This window comes from Lampetra planeri, chromosome 34 (assembly GCF_965212315.1).
Source record: "Lampetra planeri chromosome 34, kcLamPlan1.2.h2, whole genome shotgun sequence".
Taxonomy (NCBI): domain Eukaryota; kingdom Metazoa; phylum Chordata; class Hyperoartia; order Petromyzontiformes; family Petromyzontidae; genus Lampetra; species Lampetra planeri.
Window position 1 is genome coordinate 3,533,758 of NC_136140.1, and position 18,286 is coordinate 3,552,043.

Genomic DNA, 18,286 nt, shown 5'->3' on the forward strand with positions numbered 1-18,286 from the left:
CGCACACATAAGGAGGCATGTATGTCTCTCCAGCCTCCCATCATAAACTCTCTCTCTCTCTCGCTCTCTCCCCGCATTCTCGCTCGCACAACACTCCCTGTCCACACACACAATACGCTCCTCCTCCTCACTCGCTTTCTTCTCCGCGTCTCCCCGAGTCGCTGTCACATTCAGCTCGCTCGCTCTCTTGCGCGCTCTCGCTCTGCGTGTATACGCGTGGTTGGTGGTGGTGGTTGGTGCTGGTGCCTCTGAGCTTGCACGCTCGCATCTCTACCCACCCCCCTCTTCCTCGCACGCTTCGAAGCGCTGCAATAACCCCCCCCCACCACCACCCCCCCCCGGACTCAAACACGGCGAGCGCGGCTTGGCCTGCCGCCGTGCACAGGTGAGCAAGCGACTTGTGCGCGTTTCTCTTTGTCGCCGTTCGGAGAACGAAAGCGAGGAACGAAGGTTGTGAATGGACGAGAGTTGGGGCGTTCGTGGCTTGCGAAAGGATGCTGCGGTGCTCGTAACGTGCTTCTTCTTCTTCTGCTGTTGCTGCTGTTGCTGCTGTTGCAAGTTCATCTTGCATCGTTGAGATTTTCAAAGTCGCCAACTTACCGGCGCTGATGTCCGAGGTTAAGTGGGCATTTGCCCTTCCATTAGTGGCCGGCTCTGATACAGTAGTACACGTGTGTGTGGTGTGTGGTGGTGTGTGTGTGTATACGAGGCGCACGCACGCGGGATGCACGCTTGCATGCGTAGAAGAACACGCGGATGAATGCATGCAATTGAGTGAGCGATTTAAAGGTTGCGGGGGGGGGGGGGTAGCAGAGGCGTGATGATGTGATGTAAAAAAAAAGACAAAGATCCCCCGTATAGGCTTTAACAGACTCTGAGACTTTGAGGGGCAAGTGCTGTTAGCGAGCACCTATGAAGAGCGGCAAGGCACACGAGGGGGGGGGGGCGGTGGTCAGCACCACGCCCGGCCGCCTTTGTCTCCCAAGTGGCGATATTTACACATCGCAGGAGCGTGGCACGCGCGTTCGTCCGCGCTGCTAGACCCCCCCCCCCGTGTGACCGTGAGAGACGGCATCGGATTTGCCTCGACTCAACTTACGCAACGCGAAAGCTTTTGTCCTTTTTTTTAATCAATGGAATGTATTGCGTGCAAAAAAAAATGGGTGCGTGGCCCGAAACGTCAGGCGCCGTGTCAATGATGAATGTGTGAAGGTTTTGTTGTTATTGCCCTGTGTTTGTATGTATATATATAGATGTGTGAGTGTGTGGGGAGAGGTAGTGTAGCGGTTAGCGCGCTGCGCTACGAATCTGGCGACCTCGGGTTCGATTCCCGCTCACGGCCAACACCAGTGACGATTATCTGAACGGGTCCTGGGCCTCCCCTAGGTCGACTTAGCCTTATATGAGTACCTGGTTCGGTGTGTAAACATCGTCACTGGGGAGACAAAGGCGGCCGAGCGTGGTGTTTGCCACCCACCCCCTCGTGTGCCGTGCCGGCCTTCATAGATGATCGCTAACAGCGCTTGCCCCAACAGTCTGTTGAGGCTACACGGGGGATCTTTGTGATTTGTTTTCTTCTATATGTGTGGGGAGCGGTAGTGTAGCGCTTAGCGCATTGCGCTACACACCCGGCGGACCCGAGTTCGATTCCCGCTCACGGCCACCAACGCCAGTGACGATTTTCATCTGAACCGGTCCGGGGCATCTCCTAGGTCGACTCAGCATCAAATGAGTACCTGGTGCGGTGTGTAAACATCGCGGGCGTTGTGCCGTGGCCGGCATTCATAGGTGCTCTCTAACAGCACTTGCACCCAACATTCTGTTAAGGCTATACGGGAATCTTTGTCTATATATATATACAGGTACGTGTACTGAATGTTCGTGCACGGCTCGATGTATCTGATACCTTCAGCAAATTGTTGCGCGTACCAAGTACTGTTATCCCACGCGCGACTATTAGACTACGAGCTTGATTTTCTAAGACACGTAAATATATATTTCGGGTTCGGATCATCTGTATGGCCTTCAAATCGCATCTGCAGAATGAGCACTCCAAGACTGACTGCCTTGAAATGCTGTGTTTTGTCAGATCGCTTCTTCATTATCCACATGCGGTGTGTGTACACGTGTTTCCTAGCGCAATGTTAGCCGATCTGGAGGTGAAAGAAACATTGTATATGTGATGTTCTCTAGCCTTCATGTGTTTTTATTATAATTATGTATCGCCGAGTCCGCATATTATAATCGTCATATAGCCAGCAAGCGATGTTCTTGACCCGTTCGACCCAAATGAGCGACTGTGAATGCGTACATGCGATTATAAACACTATTTATTTTCGAATGTGCGCATCACATATATACACAGCATTTTGCTGAATGAGTCCGTGCGCTGTGCGTATCGATGTTTATTTACACATTGCAGTATTTCCTAAATTATCGTGGTTATATATGTTTGCTGCCTATTAAAGCATGATATTTGTCGATACAGTATTTAAACATGCCATAAATAGCATCAATAGTTATTAATATTAATAATGATGATGATGATGGAGGAGAAGGATAAGTCAATATTCAATATATATATATATGTGCAGGCTACAGATGTCGGTTTATATGTACAAACATTATATATATACAGCCCTTTGTCGATCTACTGCTGGATGAAGCCAACAGAGTGTCAAACTACGCGTGACTGCACATCACAGACTGCATGGCGTACGGTATATATTCAACGGGGTATAGCATAGAATGTCAATTTAATGTCAGTATACACAGAAATGCTGTTTATATATAGACTGACAATATATACCCCGTTGAATATATGCCGTACGGTTGCACGCAAGCCCTGAACTTATTGACTGCGACTGCCATTATTATCCACGTAACAATATTTCGACTCGTTACTGCTCTGTTATCGATCCGCTTACATTTGCCACGCGGCGTCATTTAACCGCCCGTTGTTGTTGTTGTTGTTGCTGTTTGTGTGTGCGTGCGCGCGCGTGTGCGTCTGTGTGTAACTTGACGTGCGTCTGTGTGTAACTTGACGTGCGTGTGTGTGTGTGTCAATCTGCCTGTCATCAATGAGTGGTAGTGTAGCGGTTAGCGCTACGCTGCGCTACGAAGCTGGCGAACCCGGGGTTCGAATCCCACTCACGGCCACCAACAGCGGTGACGATTATCTGAACCGATTTTGGGCCTCCCCTAGGTCGACTCGGCCTCAAATGAGTACCTGGCGCGGTGTGTAAACATCGCCACTAGGGAGACAAAGGCGGCCGGGCGTGGTGCTGGCCACCTACCCCCCTCGTGTGCCGTGCCGGCATTCATAGGTGCTACTCGCTAACAGTACTTGCCCCAACAGTCTGTTCAGGCTCGTCGGTGGATCTTTGTCATCAATGTGGGCAGATTAGTGGCACGTTCGTGTGTTTGTGTGAACGTTTGGTTGATGTACCCCGCCGTGTTTACACAATAACCACGAGGAAGAACATTTTCCGTAAATAGAAAAAATAATTATGACCGATGGCACTTTTACAGCAACAATTCCATTCGACCCGGGAGCTGCGTTGTGCACGCTGACACCATATCTCGTCTGCTGTTTTTTTTTACAACTGAAAAATAATTCCCGGTTTTTATTTATTTCATAGTTGTTTTCATCCACTCTACGCATACAGTATAACAACAGATTTTTTAAATATATATTATTTTTTATTTTACAAGGTAAGGCCCACTGAGCTATATATATACATTCTTCAGATGCAACCTGGCCACAAATGATAGCTCAACAGAGTGGATTATCACGGACAAATGTAGAGCAGACAAATACTCCAAACGCGTGTTTTTTAAATGTGTGGTGAAAAAGCGGAAGACCCGGAGCAAAATTCACGCGACCAAACATACGGCAGGCGTCAGGGTCGAGCTCGAACCCACGACCTCCTGTATACCAGGCGAGGTAGTTAACATCTCCTAGCCACCGCGGCGCCAGTGTTACCCTCCCTTGGTCTATTGTATATCCAGACTGATCACAGCCACTTGCTCCATCAAGCAAACTCTGGATCAGGTTTTGATCCTTGGGCTCTCATCAGCAGTCAAGCCTCATCAATAACTCAAACCCCTGCTGGGTTTGCCAGGACGTGTGGACGCGCGCGAGCTGTGTCCATGCGCGTGCCCACAGACATTGCTTTCTGGATGAGTTGCCTCATTATTTGTCTATACTTCACCACATTGGTCAGTGCGAAGTCAGCATACGGAAGAGTACAGACGATAAAATGAAATGTTAAATGAAGACGGGTATTCAAATGAAGTCCAGCTGACAAAACGGGAGCTTATCCTCTTTTTTAGTATCTCAATATGACATTGGATTCCATCTAAGACGTAATTCCTTCTTGATTTGTGTTCGTCTTCATCGTGTTATATGTTGCATTGAACCCACCCCGCATTCCGTGGATATTGCCGTGCTGCGTTCTGTGTTGAAGCCAGCTCATGGAATCGCCATCGTCATAATCACCACCACCGTCAGCTCTTGTGCAGCCAGGCGCTATGGGGTGGGAGGGGTGGCGTGGGGGGGGGAATTGATCAATGGATCGCGGGTCCGTCGGAGATTGCGACGGCTTTGGGAGGCCGTCATCTAACAGTGGAATGATCATGGCTCAAGATGACGACGATGATAAGACGACGTCTCAATTGTGGCTTCTCATCTGGATGTATATATCTATCTGTATATAAAGGTCACCACGTGTGTATAGAGATGGATTCCAAGACGTTTGTCGACACGGATGCCACTGGTATTTTGACATGTCTGAATGCACACGGTGAAATGCTAACCTGCGCATTGAGTAACACGTGGATATACAATATAGCAGATACCATTACGTAGCATTTACCTAATGCATACGCATGCGCATAAATATGTGTGTGCGTGTGTCTGTTTTTATGGGTCTCCCCCAGGTTGACTCGGCCTCAAATGAGTACCTGGTGCGGTGTGTGAACATCGCACCGTGCCGGCCTTCACAGGTGCTCGCTAACAGCACTTGCACCAACAGCCTGTTAACAATATACGGGAGATGTTTGTCTTTACTTGACTATGTGGAAGGAGCGATGGTGCAGTGGCTAGCCCAGCGCGCTTACGAACCAGGCGACGCGACTTCGATTCACGCTCACGACTAATAACGGCGGCGAATATTTCAACCGGTCCTGTGCCCCCTCTAGGTCGACTCAGACTTAAATGAGTACCTGGTGTGGTGCGTAAACATTGCCACTCGCCGGGGAGACAAAGGCGATATCACATGCGGGATTAGACAATTCAGGGATAACGTGTAATCTTGTTTATGTATAAATACTACACATTTACCGGTTATGCTCGCCACATGTGATATGCATAACATAAGTATACATGCAATGCATAACACATTTCCCCCGTATAGCCTCAACAGACTGTTGGGGCAAGTGCTGTTAGCGAGCACCTATGAAGACCGGCTACGGGACACGAGGCCTTTGTCTCCCTAGTGACGATATTCCCACATCGCACTGGGTACTCACTTGAGGCTGAGTCGACCTAGGGGAGCCCCAGAACCGGTTCAAATAATTGTCACTGGTGTTGGCCGTGAGCGGGAATCGAACCTGGGTGGCCAGGTTCGTAGCACAGCGCTCTAACCGCTGTGCTTCTGCCCCCTGTGTATATACACATTCAACCACTTAGGTATTTCAGAAATTGCCTATCAGCTTTAGAATAATTATAATTATCACGACGTATTCTGCATACACATATGTATTGTGCAGTGCATACAACACTATACACTATTTTACAAGCGTAAATGTTTATTTGTGTGTGTGTGTATAGATGTTGTATATTTTGTTCGGCACATGGTATGTACGTTGAACTTCTTTCGCACAATACGTAGCCAGCGTGCGTTTGTATTTGACGTTTTGTAAGTGCTGCATGCATGTATGATGTTACGTAGCTACGTCTCGTGTTTCATATGGATACAAACATATATACAGAATATACACATAACAGGCACATTACACGCCATGCAGATATACACACACACACATTACTCACATAGTCTGTATACAACACATATGTACATGACACACAATGATACAGCATTTCACATGCATGTTAAGAGTAGGGCTGCACAGTTAAATCATGCACACTACACATCCCATTGCGCGTTTATATATATATAACACAATTGCATAAATGCAATACAAACTGCACAATACATGGATGTACACATTACATTTGCATTACATGTATATGCTAGTACATATCTTTGCATATATGATACGCACAGACATAATATACACATACTCTATTCTGCATATGTCGCGTATTTATGTAATAGAGTAAACTTCGACACGTACATATATACACGAGTGTACATAACACACGTTCACAGTTGTGTATAACAAAGACAGAGATCCCCCATGTAGCCTTGGATAGACTGTTGGGGCAAGTGCCCCTATCGAGTGTTTATGAAGGCCGGGAAGGCGACGAACGAGGGGGTGGTGTGGCTACTAACACCACGCCCGGCCGCCTTTGTCTCCCCAGTGGTGATGTGTAAGCACCAATCCAGGTACTCGCATAAGGCGACCTGGGGAGGGGGGAGCTAGGGGAGGCCCCTGTTCGGTTCAAATATTCGCCGTGAGCGGGAGTCGAACTCAGGTGGCCGGGCACGCAGCAGAGAGCAGCGCTCTAACCACTGCACTAACGCTCCCCTGCACTACCGCTGACACACAAAGACAAAGACCCCCCGTCTAGCCTGTAACATACTGCTGGGGCCACGTGCTGTTGCGAGCACCACGCCCGGCGGGACTTTGCTTTCCGTGGTGGCGATGTGTGTACTGCACACAGCACCAGGTACTATTTGGAGGCTGATTCGACGCGCACACGGAGGCTACACGGCATCACTCTGCGCGATTCAACGCAAGCGCGCTGGCTCTTGCGTTGTCTTTCCTTGAGCGCGCCGCCCCTATCAGCGCCGCGGCAGGAGAGGGCTGCCTGCCTGCCCACATTCTTGGCGCTTTGCGGGCGGCCACTGCGACCCAGGGCCACGTGGAGGCCCTGGCCTGAAGCGATTTGACTCCCAGCGGTCAGAGCCGCAAACAGGCCGGGAGTTCGTGTGCGCGCCAGCCACCCCCCCCCCACGAGTGAGTGTGTGTGAGACCTGTGGGCCGTGTGTGTGTGTGTCAGCTGCGTGTGTGCGTGGTGAGTCATGCGGTTCACGTGTGCGAGTGAGTCCTGTGGTGAACGCTACGGTGCGTGTGCCCCGTCGCCTCTTCGCAGGCAGCACGCTCAGCGTTGCCCACGTGCACTCGATCTGCGCGGCGTCAGCAGCACGATTGTTTGCATGTAAATACACCGCTAAGACCTCGTGTCTAAATGCGCGCGCGAGTACGCAAGTCCCGCGGCGCCTTGCGTGAGTCCCGCGCTCTGACCCGCGCGATGACAGGTTTTTATTTTTATTTGTGTATTAGTAATCAGCCCTTTGTGTATATAAATTCATGCGTGGGTGCACGCGCGCGCGCATGTGCTGCGCGCGTGATCGTTGTGTGGGTGCGTCAGTAGCGTGCTGGTACGCGTGCGAGTGGTGTGTTCGTACGTGTGCGCTGTGGTTCGCACGTACGAACGTTACATTTTTTTGCTATGGTCACTTTTTTCGCTTGGCTTCGATCGCCCCGCATTTCGGCTGCCCACCCCGCCAGTGTGAGATAATGTACAGAGATACATACAGACACACACACACAGCTTGCGCGAGGAGTCCTACTGTTAAGCCTGTCCGTCTCAAATGTGTGCGCGTGGCTTTACCCTGCACGGTAGAACACGTGCAATACGCGCACGCGTATTATACGTGTGCTCGAATGTCACTGCGAGATCAATGTTTGTATGTATGTACGTTGAACTTCTTTCGTACCGTACGTAGCCAACAGCGTTGCGTCCAATGTATTTCTGTTGAGTTGTAATATTGAATCATATTGTTTATATACATACACACAACAAAGCCAAAGAGTCCCCGTGTAGCCCCTGTTGGCGTCAGGGGGTAGGGGGCATCTCCTAAACGTGGCCGTGTTTGTCTCTCCATCGCTGAGGTCTACACAAGAGACCCGGAGCCTATTTAAGGGTGAGTCGACACGATAAGAAGAGGGTCAGTATCGGTTCTATGAAGACAAAGATCCCCCGTATAGCCTGGACAGACTGTTGGGGCAGGTGCTGTTAGCGAACACCTATGAAGGCCAGAACCGCACACGAGGCCGTGGCGATGTTTTCACACTACACAAATTACTCTTTAAGGCTGAGTCGACCTAGGGGAGGCCCAGAAGCGGCTCAGACAATCGTCACTGATTTTGGCCGTGAGCGGGAATCGAACTCGGGTCGCCTGGTTCGTAGCGCAGCGCGCTAACCGCTACACCACCGCTCTATAAACAAAGACAAAGATCCCCCGTAAAGCCTGAACACACGCACACACGCACTCACGCACACACACACACGAGTCATACGTGGAGCATGACCTCTCTTGAATTGCCTTTCATTGGACAAAGCGTTTGGAAATGACATTTGACGTGATCCGTAAAGGTGGTTGCCCTTACCCCATTAGTCCTCTCGACTGTTTAAATTCCACACTGCATTTATATATACACACACACATACAGAATATATATACTGTATATATACTGCTGTGGAGAAACCTCTGCGCATCGTACGCATGATAACAAATACAGCTCAGTCGATCCACTGCTGGACGAAAGCCCTCCTAGTGCCGCTAACCACCCAAAAATAATACATTTTACTCAATGTATACAATTCAGATATCGACTACACAAATACGCGTCTGCGTATAAATATATAGACATTTCTCACGCGGCCCATTAGCCGCCATTATCGGGGTAGTGCGTCATTTCAGCGGTATTGTCTCAAGACAAGCAAACTCTGCATGCACCGGTTTCGAGTCGCGGTAGCTCTAGATTTGAAGCTTTCGTGACTGCAAGGATTCATATTCTTAGGTTTTTTCGGTAAAGTCGGTAGCTCATCAGCAGCATCGAGGCGTTGCTCGGATCGATTGCTGGTGACCTGCCCATCTTGTGGGCAGTTCACCCTCTCTGGACGCGAACCTATAGAGGTCTACACGACTCCAAAAAGGCGACGCTTATGATTACTTTGAGAAATTCACGCACACACGTACGTGTCAACATACACGATTTGCGAGTTTACGTACCGGGTCTATGCTCTTTGAATACTAATGCATCGATACGGACCAATGCATTGATACGGACCAATGCATTGCGTGCGTTGCCGTGCATGTTATGGTAAATGCATTACGGTGACAGTTGCGTCTGCATTGGAACCAGGTGCACTCGTGCATGCGCATTAACGGAGAGCGATCATGCATGTATTGTCAATGACTACCTGTGAGGACATCGACATATGAACACTCGTGTGCAGTGCACACGTGATTTTAGGTTCACAGTGTGACCGGTAACGTCGGTAGGTGACCTCATGTCGCCGATTTGTGTTGTTTAAAAAAAATAACAGCATAGCAGAGTGATGTTATTACATCGGCTGGCTGTAATCATTACGGGATCGAGGTGATGATGGTGGCGGTGGTGGGTGTACGGGTTAGCCTCGAGCCTACTTCAAATGAATTGTTTTCATTTTCAACAAGCAAACAACACGCGCGCACACACACACAAACACACACACACGATTGAAATCTTTGATTGAACCTCACGATACCCAAAACCGGCGTCAGCCTTTGGAATTTGGTGTTCCCACGCAGGGCGTAATCGCTCTACCCAGTCTCCGCGTCTCTGAGCGGGCGCTCGCTCACGTGGTCCGCGACTGCTCACAGGCCTGAGAGAAAGTGATCTCAAGGGACTTGCTCGATCCACTGCTGGATGCACGTCTCGCTCCCCACCCCCACCACTCTCCCACCCTTCCCCGCAACCCCACAACGCCCAACTGGCGATCGTCTTTCTCTCTCTCTCCCCCTCTCTCTCTCTTTCTAGAGAAGCGAAATATGTAACAGCAAACATGCAAGGGGAGGGATGCTCGTTTGTAGCAGGCACTGACGCGTAAATCAAATACAAACCCAACGCGTTCGTTATCAACGCTGGCTTACGAGCAGAACACAAATACGAGGTTGACGTTTCGGGCAAGGGTCCTTGTACGGAGCGAAGAGAGTGTGTAGAGGGCATAGAGATTGACTGACTTGTAGCTGTAGAATGCAATGTACCTGTTTTTATCAAGCATGAACATTTATACTTGATGTTGCATTTTATCTAATTCAATTCGACATTACTGTCAGCGGAATGTACAGCAAACTGTCTAGATCGATGATGGTGTTGATGATGGTAATGATGAGGTGATGAAGGTGGTGGTGGTGATGATGATGATGCTATTCAGAGGAGCTTTACGGCAAGTACCACACCGGAGCAGTCAGCTCCACAACCGACTCTTGATTTTGAGTGAGCGGTTGCGCAACTCAGAATCAGTATTTGAATTTATCCTCGAGGAATCCGATGAGCTTTCAAGCTCTCTTTCTTCACAGATGTCCAGTCGGGGCGGATCAGCGAGTTACAACAACAAACAGTGCGATAAAAAAAACTCCACTAACGATAGGAGCGCAAAGTAAGAGAAACGTTAGGCAAATCACGAAACATTCATCATACAAAACAAAGTATCTGGGTACAATTGCATAAGCACATACATCCCTGCCAATTATTTTTTGTAACACTGCTTAGCAAGGGTGGGGGAGGGTGAGGTGGTGGTTCCAACGGGCGCAAGCGACTCTCCACTCAGTCGCACGCAAATCGACGGAGTTGCGAGCGACCGAATCGCGTGCGGTCGACTCGAAAACGGCCGGTGGCAGTCTAGATTTGAAGCTTTCGTGACTGTCAGGAATCCATACTCTTTGGTTCTTTCGGTAAAGTCGCGTAGGTATAAAATAAAATAAATCACATTTCACACCCACGTGACTTTTACCGAAAGAACCAACGAGTCAGGACGGAGACATCCACGCCGTGCCGCGGCAACTCAAATTCGAGTGCCGACGTTTCGCTTCTCTGCCGCGTCTCCCTCGCGAGACATCCGGAGCGCCGTCGCCGGCCGCCGCCGCTGCCGCTGCTGCTGGTCGAAGGGGAGAGATGAACAGGAATTAGGGGTTAGGCTCAGAGATGATGGGAGGGGAGGGAGGGAGGGGTGCAGGGGGTGGTGGGGGGTCCAGGGGAGGGGGCCGGGGCTGAGTTCAGTCGCCCTGGGCGTTGGACACCCCTTCAATCACTCCCGTCAGTCGCGATGAACGATGGCGATTGCAGAACACTTCCTATAATAATCACCATTATTTGCTGTAAGGGCGTGCGCGCGCTGTGCATGCGTAAAGCAGTGCAGTTTCGAGACGGGTTCATGCGTAAGTGCAGCGTGACGTACAGCACGTGTGTCAATCCACTGCTGGATGAGTGTCGTGTGCGGCCTGCTGTTGTGATCGAAGATGTGCAGCGTGGCGTTTTGAAACAGATTGCAGTCCGACGATGGGGATGTTCGCTTGACCGACAACACTTGCTTGCTTGGTGTTGTTTTTCGTTTGCGAGTTGGGTGGCTCACCCGAGCGCAACCCAGGCTCAAAGGCTGCGTGGCTTCCGACGCGGGGCGAGATTCGGAGCGAACATCACGGAGTGTGTTTTGTTGTTTTGTCACGCGCAAAAATATACGCAGATGCACGATGCGATGTAACGTTCTTATCCGCCCCTACGGATTGGACATCTGTGGAGGGAGGGGTGGGGGGAAGAGCTTAATAGCTCATCGGATTCCACCCGCAGTATAAATAAATATACTGATGGGACGTTATTATATCCGTGGGATTTTATCTGTACCTTCAAGCGCTTTGAGATGTCACAGTGTGTGTGTACATATATATAAGGGCCCAATACATTGCAATCGTTATCCGTAATTGTAATTTATAATTGTGATAATGGTAATTATTATAATTTACGGTCCTTTGTCAGCCAATTACAGCAAGTAGGATATCCCCTCCGCATGCAATGTGGGTCACGGCGAGGTCGTTTGACCATACTTCACCACGCCCCGTAGATGCGGGGGGAAACCCCATGACCGGGTTTCGGACATCCACTCGTCACTCACTTTCATCCTCGGACGGATGTCGAAGTCAGGAGGGCATCGTGTGCCGTGTCACAATCCAGAATCCCAAACGTTTGAGAAGCGTCAGAAATTGCGTTACGAGTGGAATGAGCGGTGACGCGGTGGTTAGCGCACTGCCCTTCGACCCCGGCTCCACTTGAATTCAGAATTTTTTTTTTCAGAATATTTGCATTCGTACTGGAGGAATCCGATGAGCAATAAAGCTATTTTTCCACAGATGTCCAGTAGTTCCATTCCCGACCACGACGAGCCCTACACGTGAACCCTCCACGGACGAATCACCAGTCGTCAATCAGTCGACCAGCATGGTGAAGTATGGTCAAACGACCCTGGTGTGGGCAGGCCTTCACCCCAACGCACGTTCACTCTTGGATTTGATGTTTACTGTGGCGGTCTCGGTGCCACACGGCGCAGTGTTCATGCCGTCATGTGACGTCAGTGACACACACACGTGTGTTGCGCTTCTGTGACGTCACCGTGTCTATTTCACCAAAATAAAAATGTGCACCCGCGCGCGTAACGAATACAAAGATCTCCCCCCCCCTACTCCCCACGTGTAGCCTTAACAGACTGTTGGGGCAAGTGCTGTCAGCGAGCGCCTATGCTGAAGGCCGGCACGGCACACGATCGTCAATGCATTACGCATTGCAATAGCGAGTGTCTGAGCATAAATAATCACACACGAGAAGATGAACACACGCGCCGTTGCAGATGCCTGCTCATCCAGTAAGCATGTTAATAAACAGCGCGACGCAACATTATCTTGCGACGCCGAAGAGTTTATTTGCTTTTCGCTAATCGACGGAGTTAATTGTTTTCATTTGGCTCAGCAAGCGCCATTCTCTGTCTGTGTGTGTGCAGGCTAATAGTGTAAACGGAATAAGATGGTGTTGATTGAACAGCGCGCGCGCGCGTGCGTGCGTGCGCGCGCGCGCGCGTGCGTGTGAGAGGTTCGATTCCCACTCACGGCCAACAACCAGTGAATATTATCTGAACCGGCCCTGGGCCTCCCGCTGGTCGACTCGGCCTCAAATGCGTAGCTGATGCGGTGTGTAAACATCGCCACTGGGGAGACAAAGGCGACCGGGCGTGGTGCTGGCCGCCCTCCTCCTCGTGTGCCGTGCCAGCCTTCATAGGTGCTCGCCAACAGCACTTGCCCCAACAGTCTGTTAAGGCTATACGGGGGACCTTTGTGTGTGTGTGTGTGCAACTCGGTCAATCGTGACCCCCTGGCAGTGAGCATGCACAACACCGCACGTGGCCTCGAGGTGCACCTAGCCTGGCACAGACGCCGTGGTGTCGTCCGTTGGTGTGCGTTTATGTTTGTGTCTGTATATATGCGTACACGCGTGCAGATGTGCGTGCGTGTGTTTGTTTTTCGTGTGAATACTTGCACGCGAATGCACGAGCTGCGCGTGCCTCGCGAAAAGTCGTTCTCGGTGCAGGCGAATTAAAACAAACAACAGAAAGTGAACCGCGTGAACGCTCTCCGCACGACACGCGGCAGGGTTACGCAACCGACGACGACGATGATGTTGTGTGGTTAGCGCATTGCGCTACGAATCCGGCAAACCTAAGCTTGATTCCCGGCCACAATTTGTAACAGCAGTGGAGAAAGATATCTCAACGTATCGCGCACCCTCCGCGTAGGTCGACTCAGCCTTAAATTAATACCTATTACGGTTTGGTAAACGGTCGCATTTTGGGGAGACAAAGGTGGTGGGTCGGGCATGGCTCTGGCCACAGCAAATTCTTGATTCGCCGTGTGCCAGCCTTCATAGGCGCTCGTACGCTCGCTCGCTCGCTGTAATAGCCACGAAGCTGTGCGGTGGAAATCTTTGCATTTATTGTGCGTGTGTACAGAATGCTCGCTCACCCGGCACTTCCACCCAAGCAGGCTGTAGAGGCTTCTCGGGGTATATATATACGTCTTTGTAATAGAGAGCTTCTGAACAGACCCTTACCGCCCGCGTTTCAGAGTCTGATATTTATTAGGCGACCGAAGCGCGCAAAATTGGAAATTGGTGGAACAAAATCTTAAGTGAGTTCCGTGCACCAATTGCAAGCGGCGTGTGGCGGCGCAAAGGGATTGGGGGGGGGGGGTTGAGCGCGGGGTTGGTTGGGGGTTCGTTTGAGGGGGAGTGAGGGGTTGGGAGTGGGTGGCGGTGTGTGTGTAGTATGGGGAGCGGTGGCACAGCGGTTAGCACGCTGCGCTACGAACCTGTTGACCTGAGTTCGTTTCCCGCTCACGACCAACAACAGCGATATCGATTATTCGCACCGGTCCTGGGCCTCCTCCCCTAGGTCGACTGAGCCTCAAATGAGTACCTGGTGCAGTGTGTAAACATCGCCACTGGGGAGACAAAGGTGGTCGGGCGTGGTGCTGGCCACCCTCCACCCTCGTGTGCCGTGCAGGCCCTTCTTTATAGGTCCTGCTGCTCGCTAACGACACTTGCCTCAAATGTGTGTAAAGGCTACACGGGAGATCTTTGTCTTTTGTGCGTGAGAGTGGCGGGGGGGGGGGTTACGAGGTTACGAGGTTGGGTTTGGGTCGGACTGGCGCCAGTGAAGAAGCGGGCGAGCTGCGGGGAGGGTGGGAGGGGCGCATTTATGGGTGGGTCTGTCAGCTGGGCGGGTCGGAGAAGAGATGGGGGTTGAAGGGGGGAATGCGTTGAGATGGACTGTGGGTGGTGCTGGCTTTCTTTTGGGGGGGAGGGTGCAGAGGAGGAGGGGAAGGAAGAGGGGTGGGCTTTTTGCCCTCGAACGCGTACATACACGCACGCGCGCGCACACACGCAGGCACGCGCGCGGCGCTACGACTCGACTCACATACACACACACCTCCCTCTCTGCCTGGCGCTCGGTCCATTGTACCCCTCGCTCTGGCATTAGCGCGGTCCACCAGTACGAGAAGCACTCACTCACCCACCGCACGCGCACAGCGCGCACGCACCGCGCGAAGAGCGAAGCGAATTCGAGGCGACATCGCGTCGTTGTTCCTGGCTCCGGGTGCATCCCTCGATCGTCGTCGCGCGAGTCCTTGCCACGCGCGCCACAGCACTTCTTCGGTCGCCGCACGCAATTTGACGACGTTTCGTCGACTTTATTCGGAGTACGTTTGAATTATATTAGCGATCTCTGTGTTCATATCCGTGGATCGTCTGAAGAGTCGGCAACTGCTTCCTCCGGCGGTAGATGGTAAAACAAAGTAAGAGAGCGTGCACTCTGTAATGACAGCTCACACGCACACACACGCGGAGAGGAACGCACACGCACGAGACGTCGCAAGTTACTGGTAAAGTAAAGTAAGAGGGAGCGGTGGCGCAGTGGTTAGCGCACCGCGCGTCGCTGCGATCAGCAGACGTATGTAGAGTTCCGCTGGCGGCCTCAGTTGAGCTCCGTGGCGAGTGATAGACACCCGAAACTCTCCACACCCTTCACACCGAAGCACTTTAACCAAGCCGCATTGACCAGCGTGGCGAGGTATGGTCAAATAACCCCCAAACGACCGTCACGGTATGCGGAGGGACTCCGCGTCTGTTGAACGATGGTTTAAAATAATATTTTTGGAGGAAAGTTATGTTTGCAAGAGAGAACGCGCAAGGATTTAAAAAATAAATGTACGTTAATATACGCAGTCTTTTTTCGCATATTTGTCTGCAGACATACAAGCGTATACACACGCAAATATGGAAATACACAAGCATTGTTTTACGCGGTGCATTTAACTAATAATGTATTACGCGTCGTGTGTTCCGGATAAATATTCGTTACGCGGTGTATAATGTTCATAATGTACGGGATACATTTCAATATTTAATGGTCAGCTAAGAATGTGCAACTATGATTACTAACGCTATTCATGCTGTTACGCGTTAGTTTGATCGCGCAGTAAGCGTTGAATGACATTGTATATCGTATAAACATCGTCTATATATCGTATATATAGCTAAATACGTGTAATGATTCGTTGTTGGTGGAGCTTCGCTACGCACGCAACGTTAATTCATATTCCGCGTAATCGCATGTATGTATGTTGTGTGTATGTATGTTGTGTGTATGAATGTTGTGTGTATGTATGTTGTGTGTATGTATGTTGTGTGTATGAATGTTGTGTGTATGTATGTTGTGTGTATGTATGTTGTGTGTATGTATGTTGTGTATGTATGTTGTGTGTATGTATGTTGTGTGTATGTATGTTGTGTATGTATGTTGTGTGTATGTATGTTGTGTGTATGTATGTTGTGTGTATGTATGTTGTGTATGTATGTTGTGTGTATGAATGTTGTGTGTATGTATGTTGTGTGTATGTATGTTGTGTATGTATGTTGTGTGTATGTATGTTGTGTGTATGTATGTTGTGTATGAATGTTGTGTGTATGTATGTTGTGTGTATGTATGTTGTGTGTATGTATGTTGTGTATGTATGTTGTGTGTATGTATGTTGTGTGTATGTATGTTGTGTGTATGTATGTTGAACTTCTTTCACACCGTACGTAGCCAACCGTGCTAACCGGACGTGCGGAAATTATCACCTTTGTAGTCGTCTATTTTATCGACCTTTACGGGTTTTTATTTTTGCTTCAACGCCGATGTCGAGATCCTTTGATGTGTGTGCGTGCTACGATGTGTCTCGTTCGCTGCTGCGACGCCTTCGCTCGACTCAACCGTCGTGTTCACGGTGCATCCGTAACCGACTTGAAATCCACGTGGTGGTTTTTTTTCTTTCCATTATTTTACTTTTAACGCATTTAGAACCAAAGACCGCGCGCGTTCTCAATCTCACGAGCGCGAGACCCAAGTGTCGCTTTGAGATGCGAGGGTTGGCGGGTCACGTCGACGTTTGCCAAACTCTGCACGCCCGCTTGGTTACGAGGCGGTGGCCAGCAGGTGGCAGTACAGCAAGTGGGCTTGTGAAACCCGCACGTGCGGAACTTTGAGCGCCTGAGTGTCGGGCATCTCAAAGGGTTCGGCCACGTTTGCGATGTTCGCCCCCGTTCCTTGTTTGTTGATTTTCTTAAAGATAACGGGTGTTTGCTTGGTGCGCAGTAGGAACGTGGGAAGGGGGGGTGGTGGTGGTCATTCTGAATTCCTTGCACCGTGGGCCCTATTAACCACGCGCTTTGCTTGCCGGATGGACACGTGATGCATATTCTATTATCCCACGCGCGCATTCTGATTGACACCCTGTTATCTCCCGCTGCTCTTCGCCCTCCCCTGCCTCTCTCCTTCCCTGCCTCTCCAAATCCTCCCTTCCCCTCGTTCCCCACACCGGTGGTGACACAGAGCCGGCATGGAGGTGAGCTCCGAACAGCCCCGATGGATTTCGCATCCAAACGCCGTGCTGAGCGGCGCGCAGCACCCGATGGAGCAGCTGCCACACGGGGCTTACGCTGAGCCCTCTCAGCTGCTGCCCCCGGACGAGGTGGACGTGTTCTTCAATCACCTGGACGGGCAGGGCAACCCCGTGTCCCCCTACTACGCGAGCCCGGCGCACGCCCGCGCCGCCGTGCACGGCTACAGGCAGACGCACAGTGAGTCGACGCCGTCCTCTCCATCACCCCCCCCACACACACCGCTTTCCGTGTCATCTTCATCTTCATCATCATCTTAACCTTCATCATCGTCTTCATCGTGTGTCTACGCAACCCTCCCCCCGTGTCATCATCGTCATCATCGTCGTCTTCACCATCATCATCTTCACGATCATAATCGTCACCATCATCATCGTCTTCACCATCATCATCATCTTCACCACCATCACAATCATCTTCACCATCATCACCATTATCACCGTGTGTGCACGCTGACCTCACCACCCCTGCACGAACCATAATCACCATCACCACCATCACCGTCTACGCGTGCTTTTCTCGGTGTGCCGGTCAATCATCGCCCCACTCGTCTCACCGCGGTCGCCCCACAGAGTTCCTCCCTCGTCCGGTCTCAACTGGGCTCAGAGCGGACTTCAGCCCCTGTGAAATCCCGGCATACAGGAGCAGACCAGCTGTGTCGTCTTTCGCGTTGTTAAGCGCGTTGTGCATTTTAGTTATATTTCCCTACCCGGAATGATGTTCGACGTTTCGCGCACACTTTCCGACAGCTCTTTTAAGCATCGAGGTTCTAAGTTGCTGAAAC

General features: G+C 50.7%; 1 protein-coding gene across 10 annotated transcripts in view; it reads left to right on the forward strand.

Moving 5' to 3' along the window:
• Positions 1-18,286, forward strand: part of LOC144730032 (GATA-binding factor 2-like) — a 40,888-nt gene continuing 22,602 nt past the window's right edge. For 3 of the 10 annotated variants that reach the window (XM_078610501.1, XM_078610502.1, XM_078610511.1), the window contains exons 1-2: positions 21-385; positions 17,435-17,682. In XM_078610501.1, the coding sequence (XP_078466627.1) occupies positions 17,442-17,682 (241 nt within the window). In that variant the 5' untranslated portion in view covers positions 21-385; positions 17,435-17,441. Of the gene's footprint in view, positions 386-14,903; positions 15,357-15,398; positions 15,632-17,434; positions 17,683-18,286 lie in introns of those variants that run through there. The other 7 variants (XM_078610508.1, XM_078610503.1, XM_078610505.1 and 4 more) reach the window with 7 other exon arrangements.